At 35.7% G+C, this 27943-nt stretch overlaps 2 protein-coding genes across 12 annotated transcripts in view; one reads left to right on the forward strand and one right to left on the reverse strand.

The window, feature by feature from the left end:
• The window catches only part of MTBP (MDM2 binding protein), a 106983-nt gene extending 98719 nt beyond the window's left edge, over positions 1-8264 (reverse strand). For all 10 annotated transcript variants that reach the window (XM_082364280.1, XM_082364277.1, XM_082364275.1 and 7 more), the window contains exons 1-6: positions 8061-8264; positions 7181-7261; positions 4190-4263; positions 3943-4094; positions 2243-2301; positions 477-621 (exon numbers count right to left, since the gene is read on the reverse strand). In XM_082364280.1, coding sequence (XP_082220406.1) covers positions 477-621; positions 2243-2301; positions 3943-4094; positions 4190-4263; positions 7181-7261; positions 8061-8178 — 629 coding nt within the window. In that variant the 5' untranslated portion in view covers positions 8179-8264. The remainder of the gene's footprint in view (positions 1-476; positions 622-2242; positions 2302-3942; positions 4095-4189; positions 4264-7180; positions 7262-8060) is intronic.
• A 73-nt stretch (positions 8265-8337) lies between these two features.
• MRPL13 (mitochondrial ribosomal protein L13) overlaps positions 8338-27943 on the forward strand; it is a 37584-nt gene continuing 17978 nt past the window's right edge. The window contains exons 1-5 of one of the 2 annotated variants that reach the window (XM_082364488.1): positions 8353-8577; positions 12315-12438; positions 18775-18868; positions 21558-21618; positions 27783-27869. In XM_082364488.1, the coding sequence (XP_082220614.1) occupies positions 8494-8577; positions 12315-12438; positions 18775-18868; positions 21558-21618; positions 27783-27869 (450 nt within the window). In that variant the 5' untranslated portion in view covers positions 8353-8493. Of the gene's footprint in view, positions 8578-12314; positions 12439-18774; positions 18869-21557; positions 21619-27782; positions 27870-27943 lie in introns of both variants that reach the window. The other variant, XM_082364489.1, reaches the window with a different exon arrangement.

The raw sequence follows: 27943 nt of genomic DNA on the forward strand, positions 1-27943 counted from the left end.
CGTGCCGCGGAGCAACTGGGCCCGTGAGCCACAACTACTGAGCCTGAGCGTCTGGAGCCTCTGCTCCGCAACAGGAGAGGCCGCGATAGTGAGAGGCCCGCGCACCGCAATGAAGAGTGGCCCCCACTCGCCGCAACTGGAGAAAGCGAAAGGAAGACCCAACACAGCCAAAAATAAAAATAATAAATAAAAAAAAAAACACACAATGTGTTTGGAGAATTAATGCTCAATAATAGTTATAAGAAAGCATCAATAATATTTACTAAAAACTTAAAACTTCTCAGAAATATAAAGTATGAAATAAGAAAAATGTAGGTTCTTCTTAACAGATAAATCTCTAATCACAGTATGACATAGAACTACCTTGTCACATTTAAAAAAGTCTTCAAAGGCTGGGTCTATTAAAAACAGGGTAGCAAGTTAATTGTAAAAGCGGACAACACAGATAGTAGTCAAATATGAACAAAGAAGCTTACGTTTCACACTGATTTCCTGCTATGGTAATTTTTGCTGAATACCATTCCTTCAAATGTTTTAATGCTCCTACAGTAGGCAAACAGTCTCTCAATTTAGGGGGATCTTTGTCAGAAGGCAACAGTATTATATCTATCATTGCTCTACCTAGAAAGAGATAAAGGCATTTTTGTAATTTTTTAAAAAATTTTTTATTTTATATTGGAGCATAGTTGATTAACTATAATTTTTTAAAGATGTTAGATCTGAAATGTCTCAAAACAGTACCTTGAACAACTGAATTTTATGTTTATTTAGAAGATGAAGAAGGATTTTAACTTTAATTTCTGAAATTCTTCAAAACAATATACATCTTTAGGAGTTCAAAATTTTTAAATGTTCACATTTGATTTAAAGCCATGTTATCTTGAAATAGCTAGCATATGCCAGAAAAACAATGAACTATATCATAATTACTTGCCAATTATGTGCCAGTGGTTAATTATACATTGCTCTTGAGATCATCAATGCTATTGTTCTACTGACAGAGGGAAAAAAACCTGTGCAATTCATTATGTTCTTCTATACTTAATTTTGTTATACAAAAGGGAATGAATTAGTATAAAACTGTAATGTTCAAATAAATTATTTCTCTTTGTAAAGAACAATAAAACACTCAGAAAACTCAATTATACTGACAACATCATTGGTTCCTGAGAAAGAAGGTTAACTTCATGAAACTTTAAATTTTATAAAATGATAAATTTTACTGAAGGACCAGAAAAATCAAAATGAAACAGAAACCAAATAAAAGTTTGACAATGAAAGTATTCCAATTTGCCAAAATAGCAACTGTACATTCCATATTTTGAACTTCATATAAAAATTTGACATGTTTGTTTATCAATGTATTCAGTTATCTTCCATATAGGATCTTTTATACTAAAATATAATCCTGAATATAAGGATTAGACTGTGAGCTATAAAGTCCTTTATGATAATCACATATGCTTTACTCATCATTGTATACTCAGTTCCTAGTACAACGCCTGACATATAATAGATACAACAACTATCTGCAACTATCTCCAACAACTATTGGAGGTCAATAAATGACCTCCAATAATGAAAATATTCAGAAAAGTATTCAAAAGTATTTGTGGATGCCAAAGTGTACCAAGCTTTAGATGAATCAGCTACTTGATTCACACAAAGAAAGATTAATTTAAGACAAAATACAGTTTTAAGAAGAGTATGATGCAGTATTTCATAAAATATGCTTTCTATTCTATTATAGGAAAAAAACTGGATTGTGTAAAAAAATGCAGAGTCAAGGGCTTCTTTTACTGCAAGACTTTCTATTTGATAATATGTACAGTGACTTCACACCATAAAAGTATGTTATCCAAATGATCTAGGTTAAAGAACTTCTTTTTCCAGGAGTTGCTCATGGGAGTAGAGTTCTATAGAACATTGTGGAAAACAATGGTATATACAGTGCAAAGCTGCTTCTTCAGTAATAACTGAAGAAGGAAACGGATGAGTAATTTCCTAAGTTCTAATTTTTGTCTAAGTAAATGAAAACAATTAAGAAAATTGTGATGTCTCAACAAGGTACTTTACTAAAGTAGTAGAGTATGTTTTTTAACAAATTCATATAGAAAATTATTTTTAATTTTTAATTTCAAAATTAGAAGTGAGAACATGAGCATAAAGAATGAATTTATCACTCATTCACAGAAAGTGTAAGATAAGGTACAAATTATTGAAAGTAGTCATAAAATATTACCAGGAGCAGGAAGTTTGTCTGATAACTGATGCAAATTTTCCGCAGATTCTTCATATAGGCTAAAATAAAACAGTAGGTTAGGAAAATATATATATACACACATTACATATAATCATAATAAGTAATATTAATTAAATGGATCTATGTGCCAGACACTATTAAATACTTAGCATTCAGCATTATCTCATTTGATCCTCATGACAATCCCATGAGGCACTACTATAATACTATTTTTATCCTCACTTTAAATAATTCACCTAAAGTCCACATACGCTGTAGGTGTGGAAGTTAGGATTCAAACCCCGAGTCCAAGTTCTTAGCCACACCCCCAAAACAAACAAACAACATTAACAAAAAAGGGGAAAAAAGCCCTCCTTAAATTATATCTAGTATATTAAATATAAATCATAACTAATAGACCATTTTTCTAAACCCTAAAAGTAAGGTATTACTAAGTATTTAATAAAGAAGGCTACTGCTTTTCTCTGAATGGCACATAACAGCCCTGACAGGAAAATATGATACTCTCCTCCAATTCTTTAAAATCTATTCGTTTTACCCCTATGATTTTTTTTTTCTCAAGATAGTTTATTATATAACATAAAGGTATTTAAATCCTTTATTATAAACTCACCATTGTCTAAAAAACTTAAGGTGCCTTACGGTAAAGTATAGTTTTCAAGCTCCCTCTTGTGGAAATAATTATTAGGTCACTTACTAGAAATAATCACTTTTATACTTGCCATCTTCTAATAGTGGTGAGAAAACGTACGGAATGGTAAGAGCCCTAAGGCTAGAAGGCATCTTAGAAATCATCTAAAAGGATCTCAATGCTTTAAAGATGAGAAAATAAAGCACCAGAGAAGTTAAGTGACTGGCCCAAGATTATATAATTAGAGACCACTTCTACTAGCCTCTGTTACAATGCCCTTTCTATGGTTCTACAATGTCTCCCCTCATTAATCAGTATAAACAAATATGATTTGAAAACAGGAAAACACAATTTGAAAATCTGCAGCAATTTATAGAAGTATAATATTTGAATATTAAAATAAACAAAGGAGTTTTTTGTAATGACGTATTACAGAAGACTGAAATGACAAGAATGAATTATGGTTCAGAGATGGTATATTTCATGAAGAAAAAAAAATTATCAAAACTCACATCACCTGGATCATCTTATATATTGTACCACAATTCAAAAAACCTAAAAGTGAATTCAATCATCTACATACACCTCAGAAACTATGGATTTTAAAGGTGCCTGAAATGCTGAAGATACACATGAATTGAAGAAATCATATATTTCAGTCTCAAACAGCAAAATGAAAATGATACTGTGGTTTGAATGCCAGTTATTAACCTTAAATAAAGTTTCTATTCAAGCCCTTGAAATATAACATCAGGCAGAAGTTTGCTTCAAGAAAGTGACATATTAATAAAAATATCACTTTTTATGATTCCTGCAATTATGCAAGCTTAAGAAGCTAAACATTTTCAGATACCAATTTGTGCATTTTAAAGAATTTTATTCAAATAAAAGGCCCAAATAGCCTGTCTTCCAAAACAAAGAGTTGAAAATTTGAATTATGTAAATTCCCTCACTATAGCTGCTAACATATCAAATCTTCACTCTCACGGCTAAAATACTATCTAATGTCAAATATTTTAAAGACATGATAGAAAGTACATAAGCATACTCAGCCAAGGATAATGATTCCCTGCTATTACTATCTTCTTCTTCAAAACACTCAACAGCACTCAAACATTCTTCGATATTTCTTTGAAGAACATCTTCAATTTCATCTTTTTCCACACCAAAATGTATCTCTTCCCAGTCAGAACTACAAAACTAATATATCAAAAGATTGCATTAAATAATGCATACATGGAATTATTTATATTAACAAAGACATTCACTAGTGACTATTTTCTTATTTATATTACCTGATAAAATCCACATATTGCCTGCACTGCAAAGAACCACTTCCTGGAACCTGGTATATCGCCTACCAAACAGCCTTGAAAACAAAATCATACTTATTAGAAGAAAGGCATACCACAAATAAGCAGATGTTATAGCATATATACTTAGAGAGTTATGTAATTTTAATATATATATATATATATATATATATATATATATATATATATAATATGGATCTTTAAAAATCTCTGCTAAAAATTCAAACAGGAGAATCTGCCTAAAGAGCAAAATTATTCACTTGCTATGAATACTCTGCTTTAGTTCATCACAATTCAAAATCTACATCATTATATTAATCATCATGTCAAACACTAAAATCTACTATAAAGATGTTGAAAAATACACCCACTCGATTACTCTTGAGTAATACAAAACCGTGTAAGTCATTTTAAGGAAAATGGTTCCCTCCTCAAAGACCATGAAGGTTTGGTTCAGCCTTGCCAAAGAGAGAGGAGTTAAAGAGTAACTTCAGCCTAGAGACAAAGAAGATGCTCTTCTTGGAGACTGGAATATTACATGAAGATACAAAATTATGGGTCACCCCAGGGTGCAAATCAGAAGAGCAATGAAGAATTTAGAGCTATGTACAGAAATTGTATTCAAAGGAGGGAGAAGGAGAAACGTGATAACTGAGTTGAACTCATGGAAGCTAAGAATGAAGCTAAGTGCCTATTACCAATTTCTGCCAAAATCTCAGAAGACTTTACCTCCTACTTCCTTAAGAAAATAGAAGCCGGGCTTCCCTGCTGGTACAGTGGTTAAGAATACGCCTGTCAATGCAGGGGACACGGGTTCGAGCCCTGGTCCGGGAAGATCCCACATGCCGCGGAGCAACTAAGCCCGTGCACCACAACTACTGAGCCTGCGCTCTAGAGCCCACGAGCCACAGCTACTGAGCACACGTGCCATAACTCCTGAAGCCCACGAACTCTAGGGCCCCTGTGCCGCAACTACTGAGCCCACGTGCTGCAACTACTGAAGCCTATGCGCCTAGAGCCCGTGCTCTGCAACAAGAGAAGCCACCGCAATGAGAAGCCCGTGCACCACAACGAAGAGTAGCCCTGCTCACCGCGACTAGAGAAAGAGCATGCACAGCAACGAAGACCCAACATAGCCAAAAATAAATAAATAAATTTATTTAAAAAATTAAAAATAAAAAAATAAAGAAAATAGAAGCCATTGTAACTCCCATAACATCCTGTCAGCAAACATATTGCCCTTCCTGCATTCCCATTAGGTCTTTCCTCATTCTTCCCTGTTAACATGTAAGAGGCACTAGCCTTCCGATCAAGGTTATCCCTCAGACTTCTGCCGGGACCCCAGGCCACTGACTTGCTTGCATCTTCAATCTCTCTTTCTCTGTCATTTCCTTCCCATTAGCATTTAAATATGCACAAGTATTTTTCAAATTATCTTTTTTAATCACTTTTAAATTCACCTCCCTTTTCCAGTTACTACTATATCTCTTTCTTTACTCTTCAGGAAGATAAACTTTCTAAAAGCACTATCTACACTTGACTGTCTCTACTTCCTGTTTACCTTTTCTATTCCCCTCCTAATCCAATTTAATCTGTTCTTTTGTCTCCAACATGCCACTGAAACTACACTCACCAAAGTCACCAATGACTAACCTATTTCTAAATCTAACAGTTTTTAGTCCTGTTGGTACTTGACCTCTCAACGTAAGACTAAGAAAGGAATCGAAAATGACACATTTGACTACTTTCTCCTGAAAACACTTGCTTTCTGTGGAACCTATCTTTCCCACTCCTCCTTCTCATTCCTTTAAAAACTGGTGTTCAGCTCCTTTACATACTGGGATTCATTTCAAGATTTTCTGCTATTCTCACTATCCAAAACCCATCCTTTCTCATGGCTTGAACTGACATCTATATGTTGATGATTCTATAATCTGTTTCTCCAGCTTCACTCTCCTTTGGAGTTCCAGACACATGTATCTAACTTTTACAAAATATTTTCACTTTGCAATCTTACAGGCAACTAATCACATGTTCTTAATTGAACATGTCATATTCCATCAAAATCTTTCTTGCAATACTAGTAGTACTGACTTAAATTATACCAACTTGAAAAATTAATGAGTATTACCAGGACTTGGCAAACTGGCTAAGGTAGCATATAGATATTAGAAATAATTTCCCAAAGGTGACAGTTGAAACCCAAGAGACAGGTTCTCTGATGAAAGAGAAAGGAACAGATTGTACAGTCATGAGAACTATAAAGGTATCAAAACAAGCACACTCTCCCTGACATCTCCAGAAACTTCCTTCATCTTTTAGACCTGTTTTGATATCTCCTTTTTTCTGAGCCTCTGAAAGACACTCTCAGATAGAGGCCAAGAAAAGGAAGAAAAAAAGAGGATAACTAACAAAGATGTAAATACATGGATCTGTATAATGCCAATAGAAACCAAAGGAGAAAAGATTTTTACAAAGTAAAGAGTGTTCAAAAAAGTCAAATACTTTGAAAAAGTTAAAGCGATAAGAATGGAGAAAAGATTACTGAGTTTAACAATTATGAAGTGCTTTTAAGAGAATCAGTAAGAGGTAAGGATGGAAAAATAAAAGGTAAGGAAATGGGTATAAGCATTAATAATGTATTTGTACTCACAACAAAATCACAGATACTCCTTATAATGCCACATTACTCTATCTTATATGGAGCTAAAGATGGGCAAGAAAATCTCATAAAGGGAACAAAACTCAAGCTGAGACCCTAAAATAATTTTCATAACAACTTTATGACATCCAAGCATCAGGAAGAGAGGGATAGCATCTTTTCCATTTTGTATTTCTTTCATTGCTTTCCTATCCCAGTGACTTGTACACAGTCAACAAGTGTTTCTTGGACTCCCATGTGACCAGATTAATTAAATTTATTTCCAGTACAAATGCTGTGCCAGTGAAAAGAGGGGTTTATGTTTTACTTACCAGGGAAGGTACTATCTTCCGGATTAATTGAAGCATTAATGCTTCTTTTCAGGAGCTGATAAACATTTGCTGCTCTTAAGTCTGAAAAAGAAAAAAACAAACTAACTCAACTGGGTTCAAGAGTTACATAATGTAGACCTATTCCAGTTTCACCATCAGAGATTCTCAAGTACACTATATTGTACATAAAAGAACTACACTCTGTTCAAGTTTTGATATAATAAATCTAAAGCAAGCACAGAAAATAGGTAAAGCTCCCGGTTTGCACATGCCTGCCAGTTAACACAAATCCAAACTTCCCCCAAAAGAATAATTTTAAACGGAGAAGGAAAATCCTGTTACAATACTCTGTACACAACCACATACATTTCCTCCTCAAAATGCCGATCTATCAAAACAAGCTAAATAAAATGCAATACAGATTCTAGACAGGAGCACCAAAAAGCAGTGCATTCTCAAACGGTCGTAATTGTCTTAAATTTATAATTTGTTTTTTAACTTAGTTTATGTGTGGAATGTGTCCTCCCGTTAGGATGTAAACTCTAGGAGAGTAAGACCCTTTTCCAGCTTGTTCCTTTCTGTATTACCTGCATTTGGAACACAGGAGGCAGAACTACCTATTGAATGCATATATGTCCAAAGAACAGAAATTCCACTTCCAAGGCGTAGGGAATTTATTCAGTTAAATATTTACTGTGTCGGAAACTTCTGAGCGCTGGAATCTTGCATCCACAATTTTGTCCCTATTTTTCTACGGAGATAATATTTTTTTCAACCCTTACCAGGTCGATCCCAGATAGAGTCACAGCAGCAGAACTTGATCACAATTTTTTTCTCCTCCCTGCAAGCCGTTCCCGCTCTTTCTCAGCCCAGCGCTTACCTGGCTGTTTCTCGGTACCCTCAGCGGACGAAGCCCCTGGCCCATGCTCCGCCACCGCACCCGCCGCCGACGGGACTTTTTCTTCCTCCCAGATCACTAGGAGTAGGTACCGATCCATCTCTCAGGGCTGAGACCCCGTTTCAGCTCTCGGCTTCCACATCCAAACAGCCCCGCGCTACTGACGCACTTCCGGTTCCTTCTACTTAGGTCGGCTGGAAACTGTGTGTCCTCCATTGGTTTTCCGCAGCTTTTCCAGCAAGCGAGTTATTTTCGGGGGCTATTCTCTCAATAACTAGATCATTTCCTCGCTTCATGACGAAACTGCTACGGTGGGAAGATTGGAGGAGATGCAGGAAAAGCAGAGAAGCAGACGAGTGCTGGCTTGTCTAGGATCTGTTATACTCGGCTACATGCGTTTCCCGCCGGGCCCGTGATGCTGCGGGACAGGTCTTGGATCCTGGAAAAAGGACTGTCCTGCTACTGGGGAAACATGTCGAGTTTTTCTAGGGCGCCCCAGGTGAGCTCGCACTCTTGTAGCTCGATGGCATTCATTACGCTGGCAGAAGGAGGTCGGATTTAGTGAAGCTGAGTAGGATGGGAAGCCGGGTCCTTGGGCCCGGAAATGCTTCGGTGAAGCACAAACGGTGGTGATTCTGACCACCACTTGCTGTCGTTTTCTTGGTACTCCTACCCTCCCCTTTTCAGTCAACCCTTTTCGTGTTTCTTTTTACCCACCTCGGGAAGAAGGAGGGAAGGTCAGAGAGGTAATAAGCTGGATCATATAGGGCATTGTAGACTATTGTAAGAGTTTGATTTACTGAACAAAATAAGGGGAGTAACACGATCTCGCTTAAGTGTTAAAAGGAGCACTACGACTGCTGAGTTGAGAATAGACTGTGTAGAGATGGGGATTGGTGGAGAAGAGAAGCAAAGAATCTGTTTGGAGGCTATTGAAAATAATCCAGGCTAGACATGATGGTGGCACAAACCAGACTTAGTAACTGTGTAGAGTTGAAAAGTGGTCACGTTCCGTTTGAAGGTGGATCCAACAGGATTTCCTGAAGGACTGTATGTGCGCCGACAGCAAAAGAAAAAACAAGAATTATTCCAAGGTTTTTTGTTTCAGCAACCGGAAGAACGTTCCATCAACTGAGATAGGCAAGGCTGAGATTGAAGCAGGTTTCAGGAGGAAGAGCAGGAGTTGGTCTAAGCTGCCTCTTAGTCTAGTCCTGCTCCAAGTGTGATTCCTTCCTTGGACTGTTTGTTACCTGTCCCTAATGAGGAAAATACAGAAAGTAAAATTAAACATTAAAAAACTGTAGCAATTTGACATTGTGGCAGTATTTTAATTGTTTTATCAAAGGTTTTTTTTTTTTTTTCCTATCAGGTATTGGTCTGCAATGGACTGGGGGAAAACTAGTCTTCTGCTACATATGGTTTAAGAAGCACTGTAGTGTATATGCCAGGTGGGCAATTGAATGCAAGTGTAGAGTTCAGGAAAGAGGTCCAGGCTGGAGATGTAAATTAGGGAATCATAAACATACAGATGGCATTTAAAGTTATGGGTCTGGATGAAGTCTGTGTGGAAATGTGTAAAGAGAAGATAGGATTTAAAGTCCAAATCAGGATATTATGAGAGGGAAAGGAGGGGCTACTGATCATTTTGCTGGGGCGATGGCATAAAATGGGGTTGTCTTACACAAAGTGGTCAATATGGTTTTCCTATGAAGAAGCCAAATTCATTTTAGTGCCCCAACAGGTTTTTTTTGTTTTTACTTTGTAAAAATCTTTTCTCGTTTGGTTTCTATTGGCATTATACAGATCCATGTATTTACATCTTTGTTAGTTATCCTCTTTTTTTCTTCCTTTTCTTGGCCTCTATCTGAGAGTGTCTTTTTTGTTTGTTTGTTTTTAAAATTTATTTATTTATTTTTGGCTGCATTGGGTCTTCTTGACTAGCTTGCCAAGAACAGTTCTGGAACATTTCAACATTTCAGAGGCAAGAGAAAGAGAGAACTAGCATGATGGGAAAACAAAACAAAACAAAGCAATAGAGGGTGGTGTCCTGGAAATCAAGTGAAGAAAGAATACCCAGGAGAGGGGAATGATCAACTGTGTCAAAGACAGAATTGACCAATGGATTTAGTAATGTGAAGGTCATGGTAAACTTGGCAGGCAGTAGTGTGCTGGTGATGGTGTGGGAAGATAAAAGCCAGGGTGGAGTAGGTTGAAGAGAGAATGAGGAGAGACAAATTAAAGACAACTCTTTGCAAGAGTTTGCTACAAAGAAGAGGAAAGAAATGAGGCAGTTGCTGGTAGGGAAGGGAGGTCAGGAGTTTGTTTGTTTTTATGGATAATTTTAATCATACACAAAAGTAGATATCACCCAATTTCAAAAGTCTCACAGCCAATATCATTTAATCTGTACCCCCATTCATTTCCTTTTCTTACTTATGAATTTGAGGTAAACCTCAGACTCATATTATTTCATCAGTAAATATTTCAATATGTTCTTTACAAGATAAGGATTTTTAAAAAAATTCCATTACCATTTATCAAAGCTAAATGGAAATTTAACAGCAATTCCTTAGTATCATCAGATATCCAGTATGTGTTCAAGTTTCCAATTTTCTCACACATATCATGTATATTATATAAATACATAATATTTTTAGTTTCTTCCTTTGGATTAGGATCCAAAGTAGCAATAAGTTGCTATTTTTTAAATGTCTCTCTCAATAATAGTTTCCTTTTCCTGTCTTTTTTTCTTACAGTTTATTGTGAAGAAACAAGTTGTCCTGTAGACAATTGAATTGAATTTTTTTTTTTTTTTTTTTAGTTCATAAACTGAGAGAGGTATGGAAAGTATATGGGCTAGAAGCTCTTTATTTGCAAAGGACATGATCATCTGTGTAAAAAATGGAATTTACAAAAAGTTACTAGAACTGATAAATGAGTTTAGCAAGGTTGCAGGATACAAGACCAAAATACAAAAAGGTAGTGTATTTCTATATACTAGCAACAATCAGAAATTTAAATTAAAAATACAATACCATTTACAATGGCATCAAAATATATGAAATAAACTTGACAAAAGATGTAAAAGGGGAATGGGGTAGAGACTAGAAAAATGAGAACAGGAAAACAGCAGATTGGTAAGCAGTTTTTTTTTTTTTTAATGTGTGTTTTAATTAATTAATTAATTTATTTATTTATGGCTGTGTTGGGTCTTCGTTTCTGTGCGAGGGCTTTCTCTAGTTGCAGCAAGCGGGGGCCACTCCTCATCGCGGTGCGCGGGCCTCTCACCATCCCGGCCTCTCTTGCTGCGGAGCACAAGCTCCAGACGCGCAGGCTCAGTAATTGTGGCTCACGGGCCTAGTTGCTCCGCGGCATGTGGGATCCTCCCAGACCAGGGCTCGAACCCGTGTCCCCTGCATTGGCAGGCAGACTCTCAACCACTGCACCACCAGGGAAGCCCAGTAAGCAGTTTTATAAGCTGATTTGAGATTTGTGATAATTAAATTTAAGATAAAACCAGCGAGCCTAGTTGTACTTTTTCCAGCATGTTTGGCTGCTTGTGTATATCCATAGAGAAAGCATATGATCAAGATCTTTCTGGCCTGTAATTTTCTTAGAGTTTGAAGACAGTGATGGATACTGCAAAGACAGCGGTTTAGTCCTGAGGCAGCCTAAGATGTCTATCTAAGGCAGTTTTTTAAAATTTAAGTTTATTCAACATCATCCATCTATGCTTTTCCAGCTACATTCTGCTATTTAACTCTCCCTTGGAATTAAACTCCTGAATAGTCTTCAGTTCGTAATTGGCCACTCATCTTTCAATGTTAATGTACCTTCCAATCTCAAAATATTTTTGAAGACCTTCATAAACAACTTCTACTTTCATAAGAGCTTTTCATGACCCCTCCAGATACTATTCTATATGGCACAAAAAATAATAAGTCATAATGTAAAGGGAAATAATATCTTTGGAATGTTTTTAAAAGAGCATAATCCATATTGTTAATAGAAAAGCAGGCAGGAAAGATTACTGTGTTAATCTTTGCAGAATAATGAGAAAAGATCTCCCTTTTCCAGAAATAGAAATGAGAACAAAACAAAAAAATTAGTGATAGGATCTTTTTTCATAATAATTATTGATGCTAACTGTAGATTACGTGTGATGGTATATAATAGCAAACTCAGTTGTTTCCATTTAATTAGAATTTTCTTTGTCTCCTCTTCTGTCTTTTCAAGCAATGGGCCACTTTTGCTCGAGTTTGGTATCTCTTAGATGGGAAAATGCAGCCCCCTGGCAAACTTGCTGCCCTGGCATCAGTTAAACTTCAAGGATTGCATAAACCTATGTACCATCAACTGAGTGAGTATCATTTTAGACCTGTTATTGGTAATCACAGTTTTCATGTCAGGATAGAATTTTGAAGATGTTTGACTGGGCTGTTTTTTGTTGTTTTTTTAAATATTTAAATATTTATTTATTTTTGGCTGCGTTGGGTCTTTGTTGCTGCGCGCAGGCTTTCTCTAGCTGTGGCGAGCGGGGGCTTCTCTTCCTTGCGGTGTGCGAGCTTCTCATTGCGGTGGCTTCTCTTGTTGTGGAGCACGGGCTCTAGGCACGTGGGCTTCAGTAGTTGTGGCACATGGGCTCAGTAGTTGTGGCTCGCGGGCTCTAGAGCACAGGCTCAGTAGTTGTGGCGCCTGGGCTTAGTTGCTCCGCGGCATGTGGGATCTTCCCGGACCAGGGCTCGAACCGGTGTAACCTACCTTGGCCGGCAGATTCTTAACCACTGTGCCACCAGGGAAGCCCTGGGCTGTTTTAAGGATCTCTTTTTTCCTGAGGATCCCTTATTCCATTCTTGATAAAAACCTGTTGGGGGCGGGACATCCCTGGTGAAGCAGTGGTTAAGAATCCGCCTGCCAATGCAGGGGACATGAGTTCGAGCCCTGGTCTGGGAAGATCCCACATGCCGCGGAGCAACTAAGCCCGTGAGTCACAACTACTGAAGCCAACGTGCCACAACTATGGAGCCCACGCACCTAGAGCCCGTGCTCCGCAACAAGAGAAGCCACTGCAATGGGAAGCCCGCGCACCGCAACGAAGAGCAGGCCCCGCTCACGGCAACTAGAGAAAGCCCGCGCACAGCAACAAAGACCCAACGCAAGCAAAAATAAATAAATAAATAAATAAATAAATTTTAAAAACAAACAAACAAAAAAAACCTGTTGGGGCACTAAAATGAATTTGGCTTCTTCATAGGAAAACCATATTGACCACTTTGTCTAAGACAACCCCATTTTATGCCATTGCCCCAGCAAAATGATCAGTAGCCCCTCCTTTCCCTCTCCTAATATCCTGATTTGGACTTTAAATTAAATGTTCACTCTTAAACATGTTTCTTCATGTGGCAACATGCATTTCAATAGAGTTTTTGAAAATGAGCAAATAAGCTTGCCCTCTCTTTGAAAAAACCCTTTCCTCCAGAAAGATATGTAGGGCTAGCTAGCTAGGCATGGAAAGTTACTTTTCCCTGTTTTGAATTAATAGATTTGCTCTTCTGTGTCCTTTTTCCAAAACAAAACAAAACAGTTGCTTTCATGCTAAAAGCCTTCTGCCTATCACAGGTAGTTGTGATTGACTTCACTTTCCTAGGCACTTCCTGTCCCCCTGTAAGATCCAAGTATCACTTCTTACTCTTCATCTTGCTTGACCTGTCAACAGCATTTTTTGCAGTTGATCACAGTTTTAACTTTATTTTGAAACATGAAATATACAAAGATATATTTAGATGGATAGAGATGCATTCCTCTACCTATATATAAATATAGATAATATTTTAAAGAAAATTAATAATAATGGTGGTGAAATGAATACCCATACACTCAGCATTTGGGTTGTTTTCCTCTTTTTTGCTGTTACAAACAACATTGCTATCAGTATTCTTGTACCTTTTTCCCAGGGCACATGTGGAAGAGTTTCTCTGAGGTCTGTCTGTAGGACAGGAATTACTGGGTTTAAAATGGGAACCTAGTTAGTCTTTATATGCAGGTGTTTTCATTATTCCTCATCTCAGTAACATTGATATTGTCGTTCTTTTTAATGTTGACTACTCTGGTAAATGGGATATGCTCTTTCTTGGTGGTTTTAATTTGCATTTTCCTGATTGCACATGAAGCTGAGAATCTTTTCATTTGTTTATTGGCCTTTTATCATTTCCCATTTTGTGAAAGGTCTATGCATTTCTTTTTCCCATTTTTCCATGGAATTGTTTGTCCTTTACTTCTTTCTAACTTCTATTATAAAAATTTTCACATTTTCAGAAAAGTTCAAAGAGTAGTACAGTGAATTTCTCTATACCAGCCACCTAGATTACACAATTATTAATATTTTATCATATTTTTTTACTTGATCATTTGAAAATAAATTACAGATATCATTATACCTCCCCCTAAATATTTCAGCATATGTCGCCCAAGAACAAAGATATTCTCCTGTGTAACCCAAATGCCATTATCACACCTAAATATTAACTTTTATAGCCCTTCCTGTATATATGGCCATCGTTTGTCATATTGTTTTTCTGGGAAATTGTATGTCAGTTTTCAAATAAACATGTTTACAGTGATTATGAACACATGAAACATACTTAATAAATGCTGATTAAACCAGTATATGTTAGAAAAAACTTAAAACAACATATTTGTAAATTGAAAATTGCATGCAGTTTGTTTTGATTTTAGTGACATCTTATGGACATGAAAAGTCCAAAGTTTTGCTGATAAAAGCCAGATATTAAATATAGTGAAACAAAAATGCAATTCAGTCTTTAAGAAGTAAATTTCTAATTTCATAGAAAAGCTATTCTCCATTACCAGGGAAGGGTGGCCCGACAGGCAGCCACAAAAGCTCCTCTGGTGTTCTAGCAGCACGCTTGCTCATCAGTACTTAAGGAATACTTTTGCAGTAATGACGTGCTTGTAAGGAAGCAGAACTTTAATTCAGTGGACAGATAAGTGCTACACTTTAAGAAGAATTAGGTGGCTACTACTGATTCCACCTTCTCTCAAATTTTGTGAAAGGAAGGCATTCTTCTCCTAACTCCAGATCATCTTGATCTTGACCCAGACCACCGTTTCCATAAAAAAATAACCTAATAAATGGAACGTTGGTTTGCCACAGCATCTCACAAAGTCCATGGACCTGTATGTATGTTCAGATACATAACATATACAATATTTGAACCATTTTATAGGCACTCCCTTCTCCTTCTGATTAGAGCTGCCCTCCTGAATGGGAGACTTGGGAGCTCTCTGAACATGTTTGCTTTTCACTGATACAGGAAAAGGAAGGCCACTTGGTGATTTTTGGATTGTGCCTTATTCTTCACGAGGACTCCATTCTTTTCACTGCCTACAAATTAATCAGTTGAGGAGAACCATATGAGCATTTAAAAGAAGCAAAGGGAAACCTTTCTTAAGCATTATCTAAAGTTATTAGATCATCTTAAAATACTTCTGGTGCACATGGAATGAAATCAAACGAAAGTTTCACACAGTTCTTAAAGGTTAATGTTATGAATGTTAGCACACCAAACAATTCTAACAATTCACTAGTCTAATCTCTGGTATTCTGCCTTGCGTTATTTATTTAAATCTTTTAAGGATTTGTTAGAAAAAAAAGTTTAGAATGCTCTTCTTAAAGTTACGCAGCTAATGTATTTTTCTCTCTTACTCTTCAGTTGTGTCAGTCTATTTCAAATGTTAACTATGCATTGTTTAAATTTTGCAGTCTTTTTTAAAAAAAATTTTTATTCATTTATTTATGGCTGTGTTGGGTCTTCGTTTCTGCGCAAGGGCTTTCTCTAGTTGCAGCGAGCGGGGGCCACTCCTCATCGCGGTGCGCGGGCCTCTCACTAGCGTGGCCTCTCTTGTTGCGGAGCACAGGCTCCAGACACGCAGGCTCAGTAATTGTGGCTCACTGGCCCAGTTGCTCCGCGGCATGTGGGATCTTCTCAGACCAGGGCTCGAACCCGTGTCCCCTGCATTGGCAGGCAGATTCTCAACCACTGCGCCACCAGGGAAGCCCCGGGAAGCCCCCGAAATTTTACAGTCTTAATCACACATTTCTTCTTCATCTCACTCCTAGAATATCATTGTACAAAGCACTGAAGCTTTTTGCTCCAGGTTATATCTAGAATGCATGCCTCTTTTAGAAGGAATATTTACACATTATCATAAATTTGAACAACACACCTTGTTCCTATCACAACGTCTTTACACTCAGTAGATTTTGTGGTAACTTACATGATCATCGGTCACATTAGCCCTGCAGAAGTTCAGGGATGCTAAAAAAAAATGTTGAAGTAGGCATTTGGACATTTGTCCTTCAAGGCTGGAAACAAACAAGACATTTGTCCTTCAAGGCTGGAAACAAACATAAAGGCCAAAGCCAAACTTTGTTGCTTATCACTAAATTGGAACAGCTATTTTTCAAACGTTTCTCAAACCAAATCTTGTAAGGAGACCCAATATGTAAAAGCAGTGTTGCACTGGATGAAGGAGACCTTAGATTCCCTGACATAAACCTTTGAGTTTTCCCTTTGATTGAATTAGTTTGAATTTTATTTGGCCATTTAATTTAGCACCTAATATTATAAAAAGAAATCAAATAAGGTCAGAAATCTAAGTTGATAAATTTTTGTAAATAAACTCAATTCCTTTTTCTAAAAATTGCTTATTACTAAACTTTAACTTTTAAAAAAAAGTTTTTAAGTTTGAAAGATATTAATTAACTTCCACCATCTCTTGATCAGGCAGTAGAGTTCCAATTTATATGTATTTGGTGCATATTGTAAAACGTAAAATGTTTCAATTAAAATTTTAAAATGACATATATCTATTTATTTGGATTAACAGAAATTTAGATAGAAATGATTGCACTATATCCAGGATTTTAGGCTTTAATCATAATATTGGCTTCTGTTTTAATAAGTAGTGCACTTAAAAAAGATTTAATTGCTGGTTGGTTTTAATTAGAGACAGTGGAGAAGTGCTTCTAAGAATTATTAAATACAGTAGAGATTTGGCATAAGTTATTAAGGGAGAATAATTTTTCCCAGATTAGATGTTCATAGCTTAGAGCTGAAAGAACACAATTTTCACCTGATTTGTGGTATTCTTTCTAATGTCCCTTGAAAGATCCTTTTTGAAGTAAAAATGTGTTTTGAATGGCGCAAAATGCTTTTTGCATATTTAAAGCTTAAACAACATTTAAAAAATAAATTCAGGTTTATTAGAAAGTTAAAGATTCCATTTTTCCTCCAAATAGGTGTCACAGAAAGAGCCTGAACAGGGAGTTACATACCTTGGTGTGAGCTTTGACAAATCACTTAATCTTAACAAGCCTTAGCTTCTTCAACTCTAAGTGTCCGGTTGAAAGCTAACATAATTTCGGCATTATTTGGGACTGTGTAGGTATCTTCTCACCCTCTTCATTTGTTCTTCAGGTTCATTTGCCCAGCTGCCTTAGTAGCCCACCATGGGTCACTTTTGGGAACTTTAGTCACTTAATTTGCCAAATAGTCAAACTTTCCTTTTCAACCAGCTAACAGCAAGCTTCCCATTCCCAGATCTTTCCTTCACACCCCTGGATTCCCTTACACTCTAGTGAAGAAAACTCACCTGCTTTATCCTCTTTCCTTTACCCTTGTCTTATATAAACTATGAACTTCTCACTGAAAATTCTGTCATTCAAATTCAAGCTCTGCATAGACTCTTATAACGTAATCTTCATTTTTGAGATACTGTACTTATTTATACTTACTTTTTCAGTGGTGATTTTTTTCAAATAAATAACCTTCAAGAATCTTTTGAAGTTTGTTTTTCTATTAGTAGAATAGGCATTTAATAAATGTTTCTGACTGCTTGATTTTGTCATGTACAGTGACTTGTGAAAACTTACATGTTGACTTTTTAGGGTTTTTTTTTAGACGAACAGCCAGGCCTAGGGGTACTTTTCACTGGAAAATTAATCCAAAACATATATTTTGATTTTCAGATCATCTGTTGCATCAAGTATATGTGTACTCATAGTTGCTAGTGGCAGTTTAAATTTAACTAGTTAAATGTGTTTGGAAAAAACCTTGGGTCAGTAATTAAGCATAAGATCCTAGTATTCTTTTCTCTGAATTTGAAAAGAATAATCAATTGTGATGTTTTACATTTGTTTCCAATTTACCTGTTGGTAAAACAAACCGTTTTTCATCTATATGCATATTGTTTTCATTTTCTCTTTTATTTTTAAGGGAAAATTTGTATGAGATATTTAAAAGTGGTGAAGTGTAATTATTAATAGTACATTTTAATGAAGTGTAATTGTTAATCGGCAGAGAAAATAGGAGTAACAGTAGGTTTGCCTTTAAAAGATGTGTCATTGTTATTGGCATCTTTATTGAATTCTCTTTTACCTTCCAGTGTTGAGATTTTCCAACTGTCTAGCCAACTCTTTCTGTGCTTAGATGTTACGTGAAAGAGAAACATAAATCTATTCAATGATTTTGATGTTGCACTGTGACTTGCTTTATATTTTTTGATGTGTTTTTTGGACTTTGATAAGCTTTATAAAAAACCAAGCTCACTTTTTCTTAAAGTCAAGAATTTTCGTATAAAATCTTTTTTTTTTCTTTGTTCTTTTTAAATCTAGGTGACTGTGGAGATCATGTTGTCATAATGAACACAAGGCACATTGCATTTTCTGGAAACAAATGGGAACAAAAAGTGTACTCCTCACATACTGGGTAAGATAATGCTTTTGTCAGGGAAGATAGGCAGTTGAATATATATTACTTTAAGAATATTATTGGTCTTATTTAAAAGAAAAAGGTTTTTTCAAAATTTAAGAAAATACCAATTTTGTTCATGCCACATGTATGATCTACTCAATCAAAAAAACCGCAATACTGTACCAAATACTCATGATTACCTGAGAGTATTTATTTTCCCTGGAAGCTTTTCATATAACCTCTCTGATCTAGATTCTTCTCATTTTTTAGTCAGTCTTCTCACTTCTTTCTTTCTGTTTCCTATAATTCATCTTACTGCTGTTTCCAGAACCATCTTGAACTTCTAAAAGTACATGAGATGTTGAAAGAATGGTGAGTGAAATCCCAAGTTTGGAAGATACCTAAAATCTCCACAACATGCCTTTGAAGTTATATATAGGTCTGCCTCTCTGAATAATAGCAATCTCCTAGCTCATGAGGCAGCCCATTCATTCTGCCTTTGATGTGGTCTAAATTTTAGAAAGATCTCAATGCGATTGAGTCATCATCTGTTTTTCTCTAGCTTTCAGAATGGTCTTAGTCCTTTTTTGGACAGTGTAAAATTATATCTTCCACATGACATCCTTCAGATAGTTTTGAGACAATGATCAGCAAGTACCCACTGATCTGTCTTTTCTCTAGACTAAACACCTGTAGTTCCTTCAAAGTTCTTTTTATGGCTTCCCTTCAGATGTCTTATCTCCATTATATCTTGGTCACTGTTCTCTGAGTGCAATCACTGCTTATCAGTATCTTTCTTAACTAAATACACTCACCTGGCTGTGTTTTAATGGTTTTCTGGTATAATGTGACTCCACCATCTTTCAGTTATGCAATCTTCTATTGTAGTAGAACTTTCCTTCAAGGCCATATCACTATGTGCTACACCGAGTTTCTCCATCAGCTCAAACTCATAAGTCTTTTTCAAACATGCTGCTGTTCAACCATGTATCCTCCTTGCTGTGTATTTTAGTTGCATTCTAATCAACTGCAGTACCTTAAGTTTACTCCATGTAAATTGTATCTCTGGCCTTTTAAGATCTTTTGAGATGTTGATTATGTCATATAATGTGTTAGTTAACCCCTCAGTTTCAGGTCATGTACAAATTTAATTAAGCATACCTTCTTCAGTATCATGCAAGATATGATTAAAATGTTGGCTTTTCATTCTTGATCAAAATTATTATTTTTTTATTTCCAAGTGCACCTTCATCTTAGACAGGCAGACTTTGATATTCCCATCTGTTTCTTTTCCTCTCTTGCCCAAGTAGGTCTTAAATGCTTGGAATAACTTTTTTGCTTCCATTAGCCAGCCTTTGCCCATTCCTACACTTAAACACTTTCATGAACTCTTTATTTAATGTAACAAAAATGAATTCACATCCATCTTTAGTAATTTTTACTGTTGGTAAATCTCTATATATAAACCAAGTTTTATAAAATTTACAGGTAATTGGGAAAGAAATATGAAAATGCAAGATAACAATATGATAAAACATAAAGTATTTTTTTCCCGGAGAGAAAGAATACAGGAATAGAAGTCTAGACAGGTATTTCTTTTTCTGAGGCTGAAATTCCATGAAGCAAATGAAAGAGCATCAGTTTGAAAATTATCCATCTTTCTCAGCAAATTTCTAAATTTGCTTTCTTAAGTTTTATTCCTAAAACGTGGTTCTCTAAATCATCTTTAAAATGTTTTCAAGTCTTGTTGAAAGAAACTTACAAAAGGAATCATATTTAGGTAATCATACATTTTTCTTGCAGAGTCTACTGCCTTTACATTTTATTTTTCCCATCCTCAAAAATCATTAAGGCTTTATCCATCCATTCAGTGTAATAAAACCTTGCATCTGTATGTTGTTTTTGTTTTAAATTTCTTAAGCACTGTCACTTGACTCTCATAAAAATCTTGAGTGGTAGATGGGGCAGATATTATCATTTTTCTTATATGAGCAAACTCATATATAAAGAGATGAAATGAATTGCCTAATATTATACTGGTAGCCACTGGCAAAACCTAGATTCCAGACCTGGATCTGGGGTATTCAAGTTACCAAGATGCCTCCAGTACTATCCCAAATATTTTTTTTAATCTACATTTTATATATAATTTTGATTGGAACACAATGAAATATTTTATTACTTAGAACCAACATATGACTTCCTGTTAATAGGAAACAGGAGCACGACTTGTTTAGAGAGTATTAACTTGCCTTCAGAACCAGGTAGTCTACCACTATTTTCTCCAAACCTGACCCCTAGCTTATTCATTTTGTCTGATTTGTCAGGGAATGTGAAACATTTTGGCACTTTGCTTTTTTTTTTTTAATTCAAGCAGTGATAAAAATGTTTGACTGAATGAGTGAATGAATGAATGATGAATAACTTTAAATTCCAGTAGAAATATAAATAGTTCGCCAAGAAATTTTCTAAGATGTGGAACTTTTTATGAAATAATGATTGCTAATTTGACCACTTAAGAGAATAGCATTTCAAATAGCATAGGTTACTGCTTAATTTTTAAGACATTGATGAACAGCATAGTTTCGAGAAACAAGTATAATTTCATAATAAAAATAGTTTTCATGTTATAAAAGAATGTTCATTTCAAGAATACTGTACCATAGCCTACTCCCAATTTTAATGTCTTTGTTTCTTTTAATAGCTACCCAGGTGGATTTAGACAAGTAACAGCTGCTCAGCTTCACCAGAAGGATCCAGTGGCAGTAAGTTTATAGTATTTTTTATTATATCACACAAGTTTTGATAGGTATTATTTCGTTATCATTCAATTCTATATGTTTTCTAATTATTATTTAGTAGGTTTTACATTTAGTCAAAGAATTTTGATGCTTTTCTTTTTAATTTCTTAACGTCTGCATGATCACCTAGAATATGATATGATTGCTGAAAATGTTTGGGGGAGACAGATGTATGTATGTATGTGTGTATACATGTTTATATTTCCCTTATATCAAATATGCTAAGTGTGTTGTTCCAATCTGATATTCTTGTTGACTCTTTTGTTGTTGTTGTTCACTTGATTTACTGATTACCTGAGAGAGTTATGTTAAAATCTCAGTTGTGGATTTATTAATTTTTCCTTGTAGTTCTGTCAGTTTTTTGCTCTGTATGTTTTGAAGATTTAGTGTTAGATGAATTAATTTGTTTGGGATTATAATCTTCTTAAGGAGTTGATCAGGGTATATACTGACTCTCTTTATCTCCAATAATGCTTTTCAACTTGAGGTCTGTTCTTTTTATATATTAATATAGCTATATCAACCAATTTTTAAATTTTGTTTGCCTCATATATCATTTTACAGTTTAATTTTAAACTTTACTGAGCTAGATTTTATTTTCTTTTTTATCCCCTTCTTTCTTGCCTTCTTTTGGATTGACTGAGTTTGCTTATTAGAAGTCTAGGATTAATCAATATCTTTACTTTCCTCAAAATCAAATCAAGGCCCCTAGAAGATTATCAATACCTATTCTCCCTTTCAATCTGTATATTTTCTCTGTTCAAGATTTTTAAAAACCCTTCAAATTCAGCATTCTTGTTATTGTCTTATACTGTTACTGATTCTTTATGGGCTTCTTTGCTTACGATCGCTTCTTGTAACTGGGATCAATGTCCTTCTCCTCGAAGTACTTCTTGTTGACATTCCTATCATAACATTCTGAATAGTGAACTCTCCTCTTCTGTCTGAAGCTATATTTTTGCCTTCATTCTTGAAAGATAGTTTTGTTTATATATGCAATTCTAGGATAACAGATTTATTTCTCTCAGCTTTTTGAAACTGTTATTCACATAGATTTTAGAGTCCACTATTACTGCTGATATCAGATGTCACTTTAATTGTTTCTTTGTGTGTATTCTGTCTTTTCTTTCTGAATACTTTTAAGATCTTTTCTTTGGCTTTGGTTTTTATGTTTCTTTTTGAGCTTTGTTATTTGTTTTGCTTGAGGATTGGTGTCTTCCGAAAACTCGTCAGCTCTTCTATGTATCTTCTAATATCAGCTCCCTTTATTCTCTGTCCTTTCCCTTTGGAAATCAGATTATACATACATATACAAATAATTTCAATTATCGTATTTTTTTCCTTTTCTTGAAGCTTTTACTGTTTGTTTCTTTTTCAAATTTGCTGGTCGGTTTTGACAGTCTTCTGTTCCCTTTGTCATACTTTGGTTCCCTTTTATATTTCTTTAAACATATTAAACGTAATTCTTAGCATTTATGTCTGATTCTGATATTTGTGATCTTTGTGGGTTTGCAATTTATTGTTTCTGTTCAGGATACTTGGAAAGTATATGTACCTTGGAACTTCATCTCTGGGAATTTTTGAGACCTACGTTAAAAATGAATTTCTTCAAAAAAGATTTACTTAGCTTCTGGCAGGTACATGGGGCCATATGTCTATGTATACACATACATATATATATATATATATGTATATATATATGGCATCCTGAGACCTCTTTAAGCTATACTTTCGACCTCTGGATTTTGATCCCCATAAAAAGGGTGAATTTGGGGCCTCAAAGCCTTATAAGGTCAGGTTCATAGTTTAGCAGTTATCTATCAGGAAAGACTTTTGTTTTTTCATTTCCCCACTCAACACCCTGAGTATTGCCTTTCTGTTGAGAAGCTAGGTTTATGAGGTCATCTTGATCCTCCCTCCTAACCCCAAAGTCATAATCCTCTAAAACCCAAGCCCTGCACTAAACTGATGCCCTCAAGGCCAATGCCAGCCCTAGGGCTCTTTTGTTCTTTCTTTTACTTTTGGCCTCTAGTCAGTTCCATGCTTTTAAAAAGATTTCAAAAGCAATACTGTTAACGTCACTAATGTTTATTATTTTATCATTAGAGTTATATACTGGGAGAAGTTTCTAATCCAAATGCTTGTCCTCAGTATTGCTAAAAGCAGATCCTCCTTTTGCCATTTCACAGTTTTATTTTTTCTTCCTTAACTCTTGATAACCTAGTCTTTAAACCGTACTCCTAGATTTGGTAGCATTTTCCCCACTGGGACCTGTTTTAGCTTTTTACTTAAATGAGCAAAGTGTTAGACTGTGAAGACACTCCTTTTTTACTTCCCTAAAATGGTAAATAAAAATAAACGTCTAGGGGCTTCGCTGGTGGCGCAGTGGTTGAGAATCTGCCTGCCAATGCAGGGGACACGGGTTCGAGCCCTGGTCTGGGAGGATCCCACATGCCGCGGAGCAACTGGGCCCGTGAACCACAACTGCTGAGCCTGCGCGTCTGGAGCCCGTGCTCCGCAACAAGAGAGGCCGCGATGGTGAGAGGCCCGCGCACCGCGATGAGGAGTGGCCCCCGCTTGCCACAACTAGAGAAAGCCCTTGCACAGAAACGAAGACCCAACGCGGCCAAAAATAAATAAATAAATAACTAAAAAATAAAGGAATTCCTTTTAAATAAATAAATAAATAAATAAATGTCTATTGTCAGGATGCAACCATTTGTTTGGTGTTGTACTGCCTATAATTTTCTTGGCAAAGGTGGGGGGGGAAGGGCATGTTTATTATTGTAAGGTCTGACATGACATTTAGACGTTCCATGCTTTACTGTTTATTTTTACCTTTTTTTTTTAAAATTTATTTATTTATTTATTTTTGGCTGTGTTGGGTCTTCGTTTCTGTGCGAGGGCTTTCTCCAGTTGCGGCAAGCGGGGGCCACTCTTCATCGCGGTGCGCGGGCCTCTCACTATCGCGGCCTCTCTTGTTGCGGAGCACAGGCTCCAGACGCGCAGGCTCAATTACTTTTTATAATTATAAAAACATACTCAGAAATTGCTTCTTAAGAAATATTTAATGTTCTGCTTTATAATTCATGTGTCTTTAGATTATCACGGGTCAAAATAAAGTATCCTATTTTGACTATTAATATGGATTGCATATAATAGTAGTAAAAAGTTGTTAGGGCTACTGGTAATATATACCACAACTTTTACAACAAATTATAGTTTTAATACTTATAAATGTTTCAATGTTTTTAAAATTAGCTTCTAGTTTATTCAGGTATGCTAACTATACACTAGGAGGCAGTATAGTCCAACTTTTGATGTTAAGAATTTGGCTTTGGATAACATTTGTAGAAATTGTTTCAAATTATTTTTTATGAACAAAGATTGAAATGCATTGCAAAATGTTTGATGACGGCTTGGAAAATATTTAGAGTTAAATCCATTTGAATTTTTACCTCATTAAAAGATCTTAATTTTTTTTAAGTCTTAATTTTGATTGTGTTTCTAAAAAGAATGACATGTTAAGGAAGAGGTCAGTTATTTTACTTCCAATTGAAACACTCAGTGTTTTTCTGGAACAGTAGGTCTTCTGCCAGCAGACATAATTTGCTTATCAGTACTTGGTATATATGGCTTTTAGGAGAATTTGTTTCATGAAGCATCTTTCTGATTAGTAGTACGATCTTGGAATATTACTTGTAAAGTACATTGATTAACATATTTACATAGTAGGCTTTTAAATATTTCAATATATTTTTATAATTACATAGAAGATCACTAATTCTAAACTCAAATAAGTATATTGATTCAGCCCTTTCCTTACATCCTTTCTCCCTCTGTCATACATTTTAGTTTCCTTAAGAGTTTCTGTGTTCTTGTATTTTTCTTCTAATATGGTTCCTTTCTTATGTTTATTCCCTCTCCTATAGTTTATAAAGATACTTTGTGCGAAACAAATGTCATGTGCCCTGGGTTACAGATTAGATGAGGAAAGTATTTAATACTTATTAACTTTACCTTGTTCTATCTTTCTCACTTTCTGAATTCCTTAGAGTTTATGCTTAAGTCTATGCAGCTAGAATTACTTCATTGCATATGCAAGTTGTGTCACATTTATTTTTGGGGTATGTATATTTGTATGTCTATCATCCCCTTTTTCTCTCACCTGGCAGCTTGTAACCCTTTCATGCTTTACAGCTTTCTCTAATTTGAGTGTTATGTTTGCATTTTTTAACAGGGCATATTTTAAAAATACCAACTTGTTAATTCAAGTAAATACAACTAAATGTTTTTAAGAACATGAAAACCAAATGCCAAGTAACCCTACTAATGCAACAAAATTGCTGTTAGGATGATATTCAGAAGATATAATGACTTGCTTATCCAGACAAGATGCTGAGTAGTCTTAACATTGTCACTTTCTACTAAAGACTTTTAAAACATTTAAAATTTTAAAGACTAATATCAGTGCTGCCCAAGAGAAATTTCTGCTATGATGGAAATATTCTTTGTCTGACCACTTGAAATGTGGCTTATGTGATTCAGGAACTGAATTTCTAATTGCTTTTAATTTTAACAGTGTAAGTCTGTATTTAAATAAAGTCTCCAGAACATAAAGTCTCAACAGCACTAACACAGAAAATAGATGGGAAATATATATGGGATGCCATTAGCTTTAGTACATAGTGAGGTAGTCTGATGTGATGAGAAAATAAAAGGATCAGGAAATCCTCTTATAGTGCAATCCTATTCCAACGTGTATTGTTTTAATGGGTTTCGTTTCATACATGCCAAATGATATCCTTGAAATATGAGTAGAGATGAAAAAAATCAATTTGACTCTCCAAATGTCTATTAGTTTTATGAAGCTTTTGCAGTGTATTTGTATACACTGTATACCGGGAGGCCCCCAGGAAATTATGGAGCACAAGGTGACACTGTGTGCCTTTCTCTTGACAAAACATACAAAAAATCACATTCAGACCAACAATGAGGATAACCTTAACAAGGGGAAAAGTAAATCCTGAAAAGGTTAGTTTGCCGTCTTGGGAGTGGGTATGACAGGGAGAAGGGACTTTGTCTTCTTGATAAGTTACAGAGAGAAATACATTATAGGTGTGTTTGCATGTCCTGTATTTCTGTTCTGGGAGTAAACCAACCTGGATTGAATCTAGCACCACCACTTAATAGATACATGAAATTGGGGGGGGGGGGCTGTTCTGTAACCTCTCTAAATTTGTTTCCTCCTCTGTGAAGTGGGACTTAGTATCGTAAACAAGGTAACAAATGTAATGCAGTGACCACAGTACACACAGTAAGTTTTCAGCGAATGCTAGCTCGCCATTACCATTGTTATAGATTGGTGACTTACAGAGTCAGTCTCATGACTGTATGGTCAGGCACAGTTTATGAATTGGAAACCTCCTGATCTCCCACCTGGAGGAAACGGGATTAAGCCTCCCTAGGATCTGCTGTAACCTGTATGTAACAGATTATTATTTTTTTAATAAATTTTTTAAAAATTTATTTATTTAGTTTTGGCTGCGTTGGGTGTTCGTTGCAGTGCAGTGGCTTCTCTTGTTGCGGAGCACGGGCTCTAGGCACGCAGGCTTCAGTAGTTGCAGCACGTGGGCTTCAATAGTTGTGGCTCGCAGGTTCTAGAGAGCAGGCTCAATAGTTGTGGCGCACGGGATTAGTTGCTCCACAACATGTGGGACCTTCCCGGACCAGGGATGGAACCTGTGTCCCCTGCATTGGCAGGCGGATTCTTAACCACTGCGCCACCAGGGAAGCCCTGTAATAGATTATTTGAGCCACAGGTTCTTGTATAAGCTTAAAGAATTTTTTCTTATTCTATCTAAAATTGACACATACACAAGTTATCTGTTATCTCTTCCTTTTGTCTCTTTTCTAAATAAAAATAAACAGATTCGAAAGAAAATAGTAATGTACAAAATAATAAAAGTTACTTTTCTGTTACTGCCACATATCTGCTTAGGTCTCAGTTTCATTTCTTTCATATTCACATTGAATCTTAGCCCACTCGTTTTCATAACTATCTCTTATTGTGTTTATATCCCCACTCACATTTTTCTTATTGAGTCCCCCATGTATCTGTTTTTCAGATTGTTAAACTAGCTATTTATGGCATGCTGCCAAAAAACCTTCACAGAAGAACTCTGATGCAGAGGTTGCATCTTTTCCCAGATGAAGTAAGTCACTGATGATACGTTCTTAAATTTTTTTTAACATCTTTATTGGAGTATAATTGCTTTACAATGGTGTG

This window comes from Balaenoptera borealis, assembly GCF_965194805.1.
Source record: "Balaenoptera borealis genome assembly, chromosome: 17".
NCBI lineage: Eukaryota > Metazoa > Chordata > Mammalia > Artiodactyla > Balaenopteridae > Balaenoptera > Balaenoptera borealis.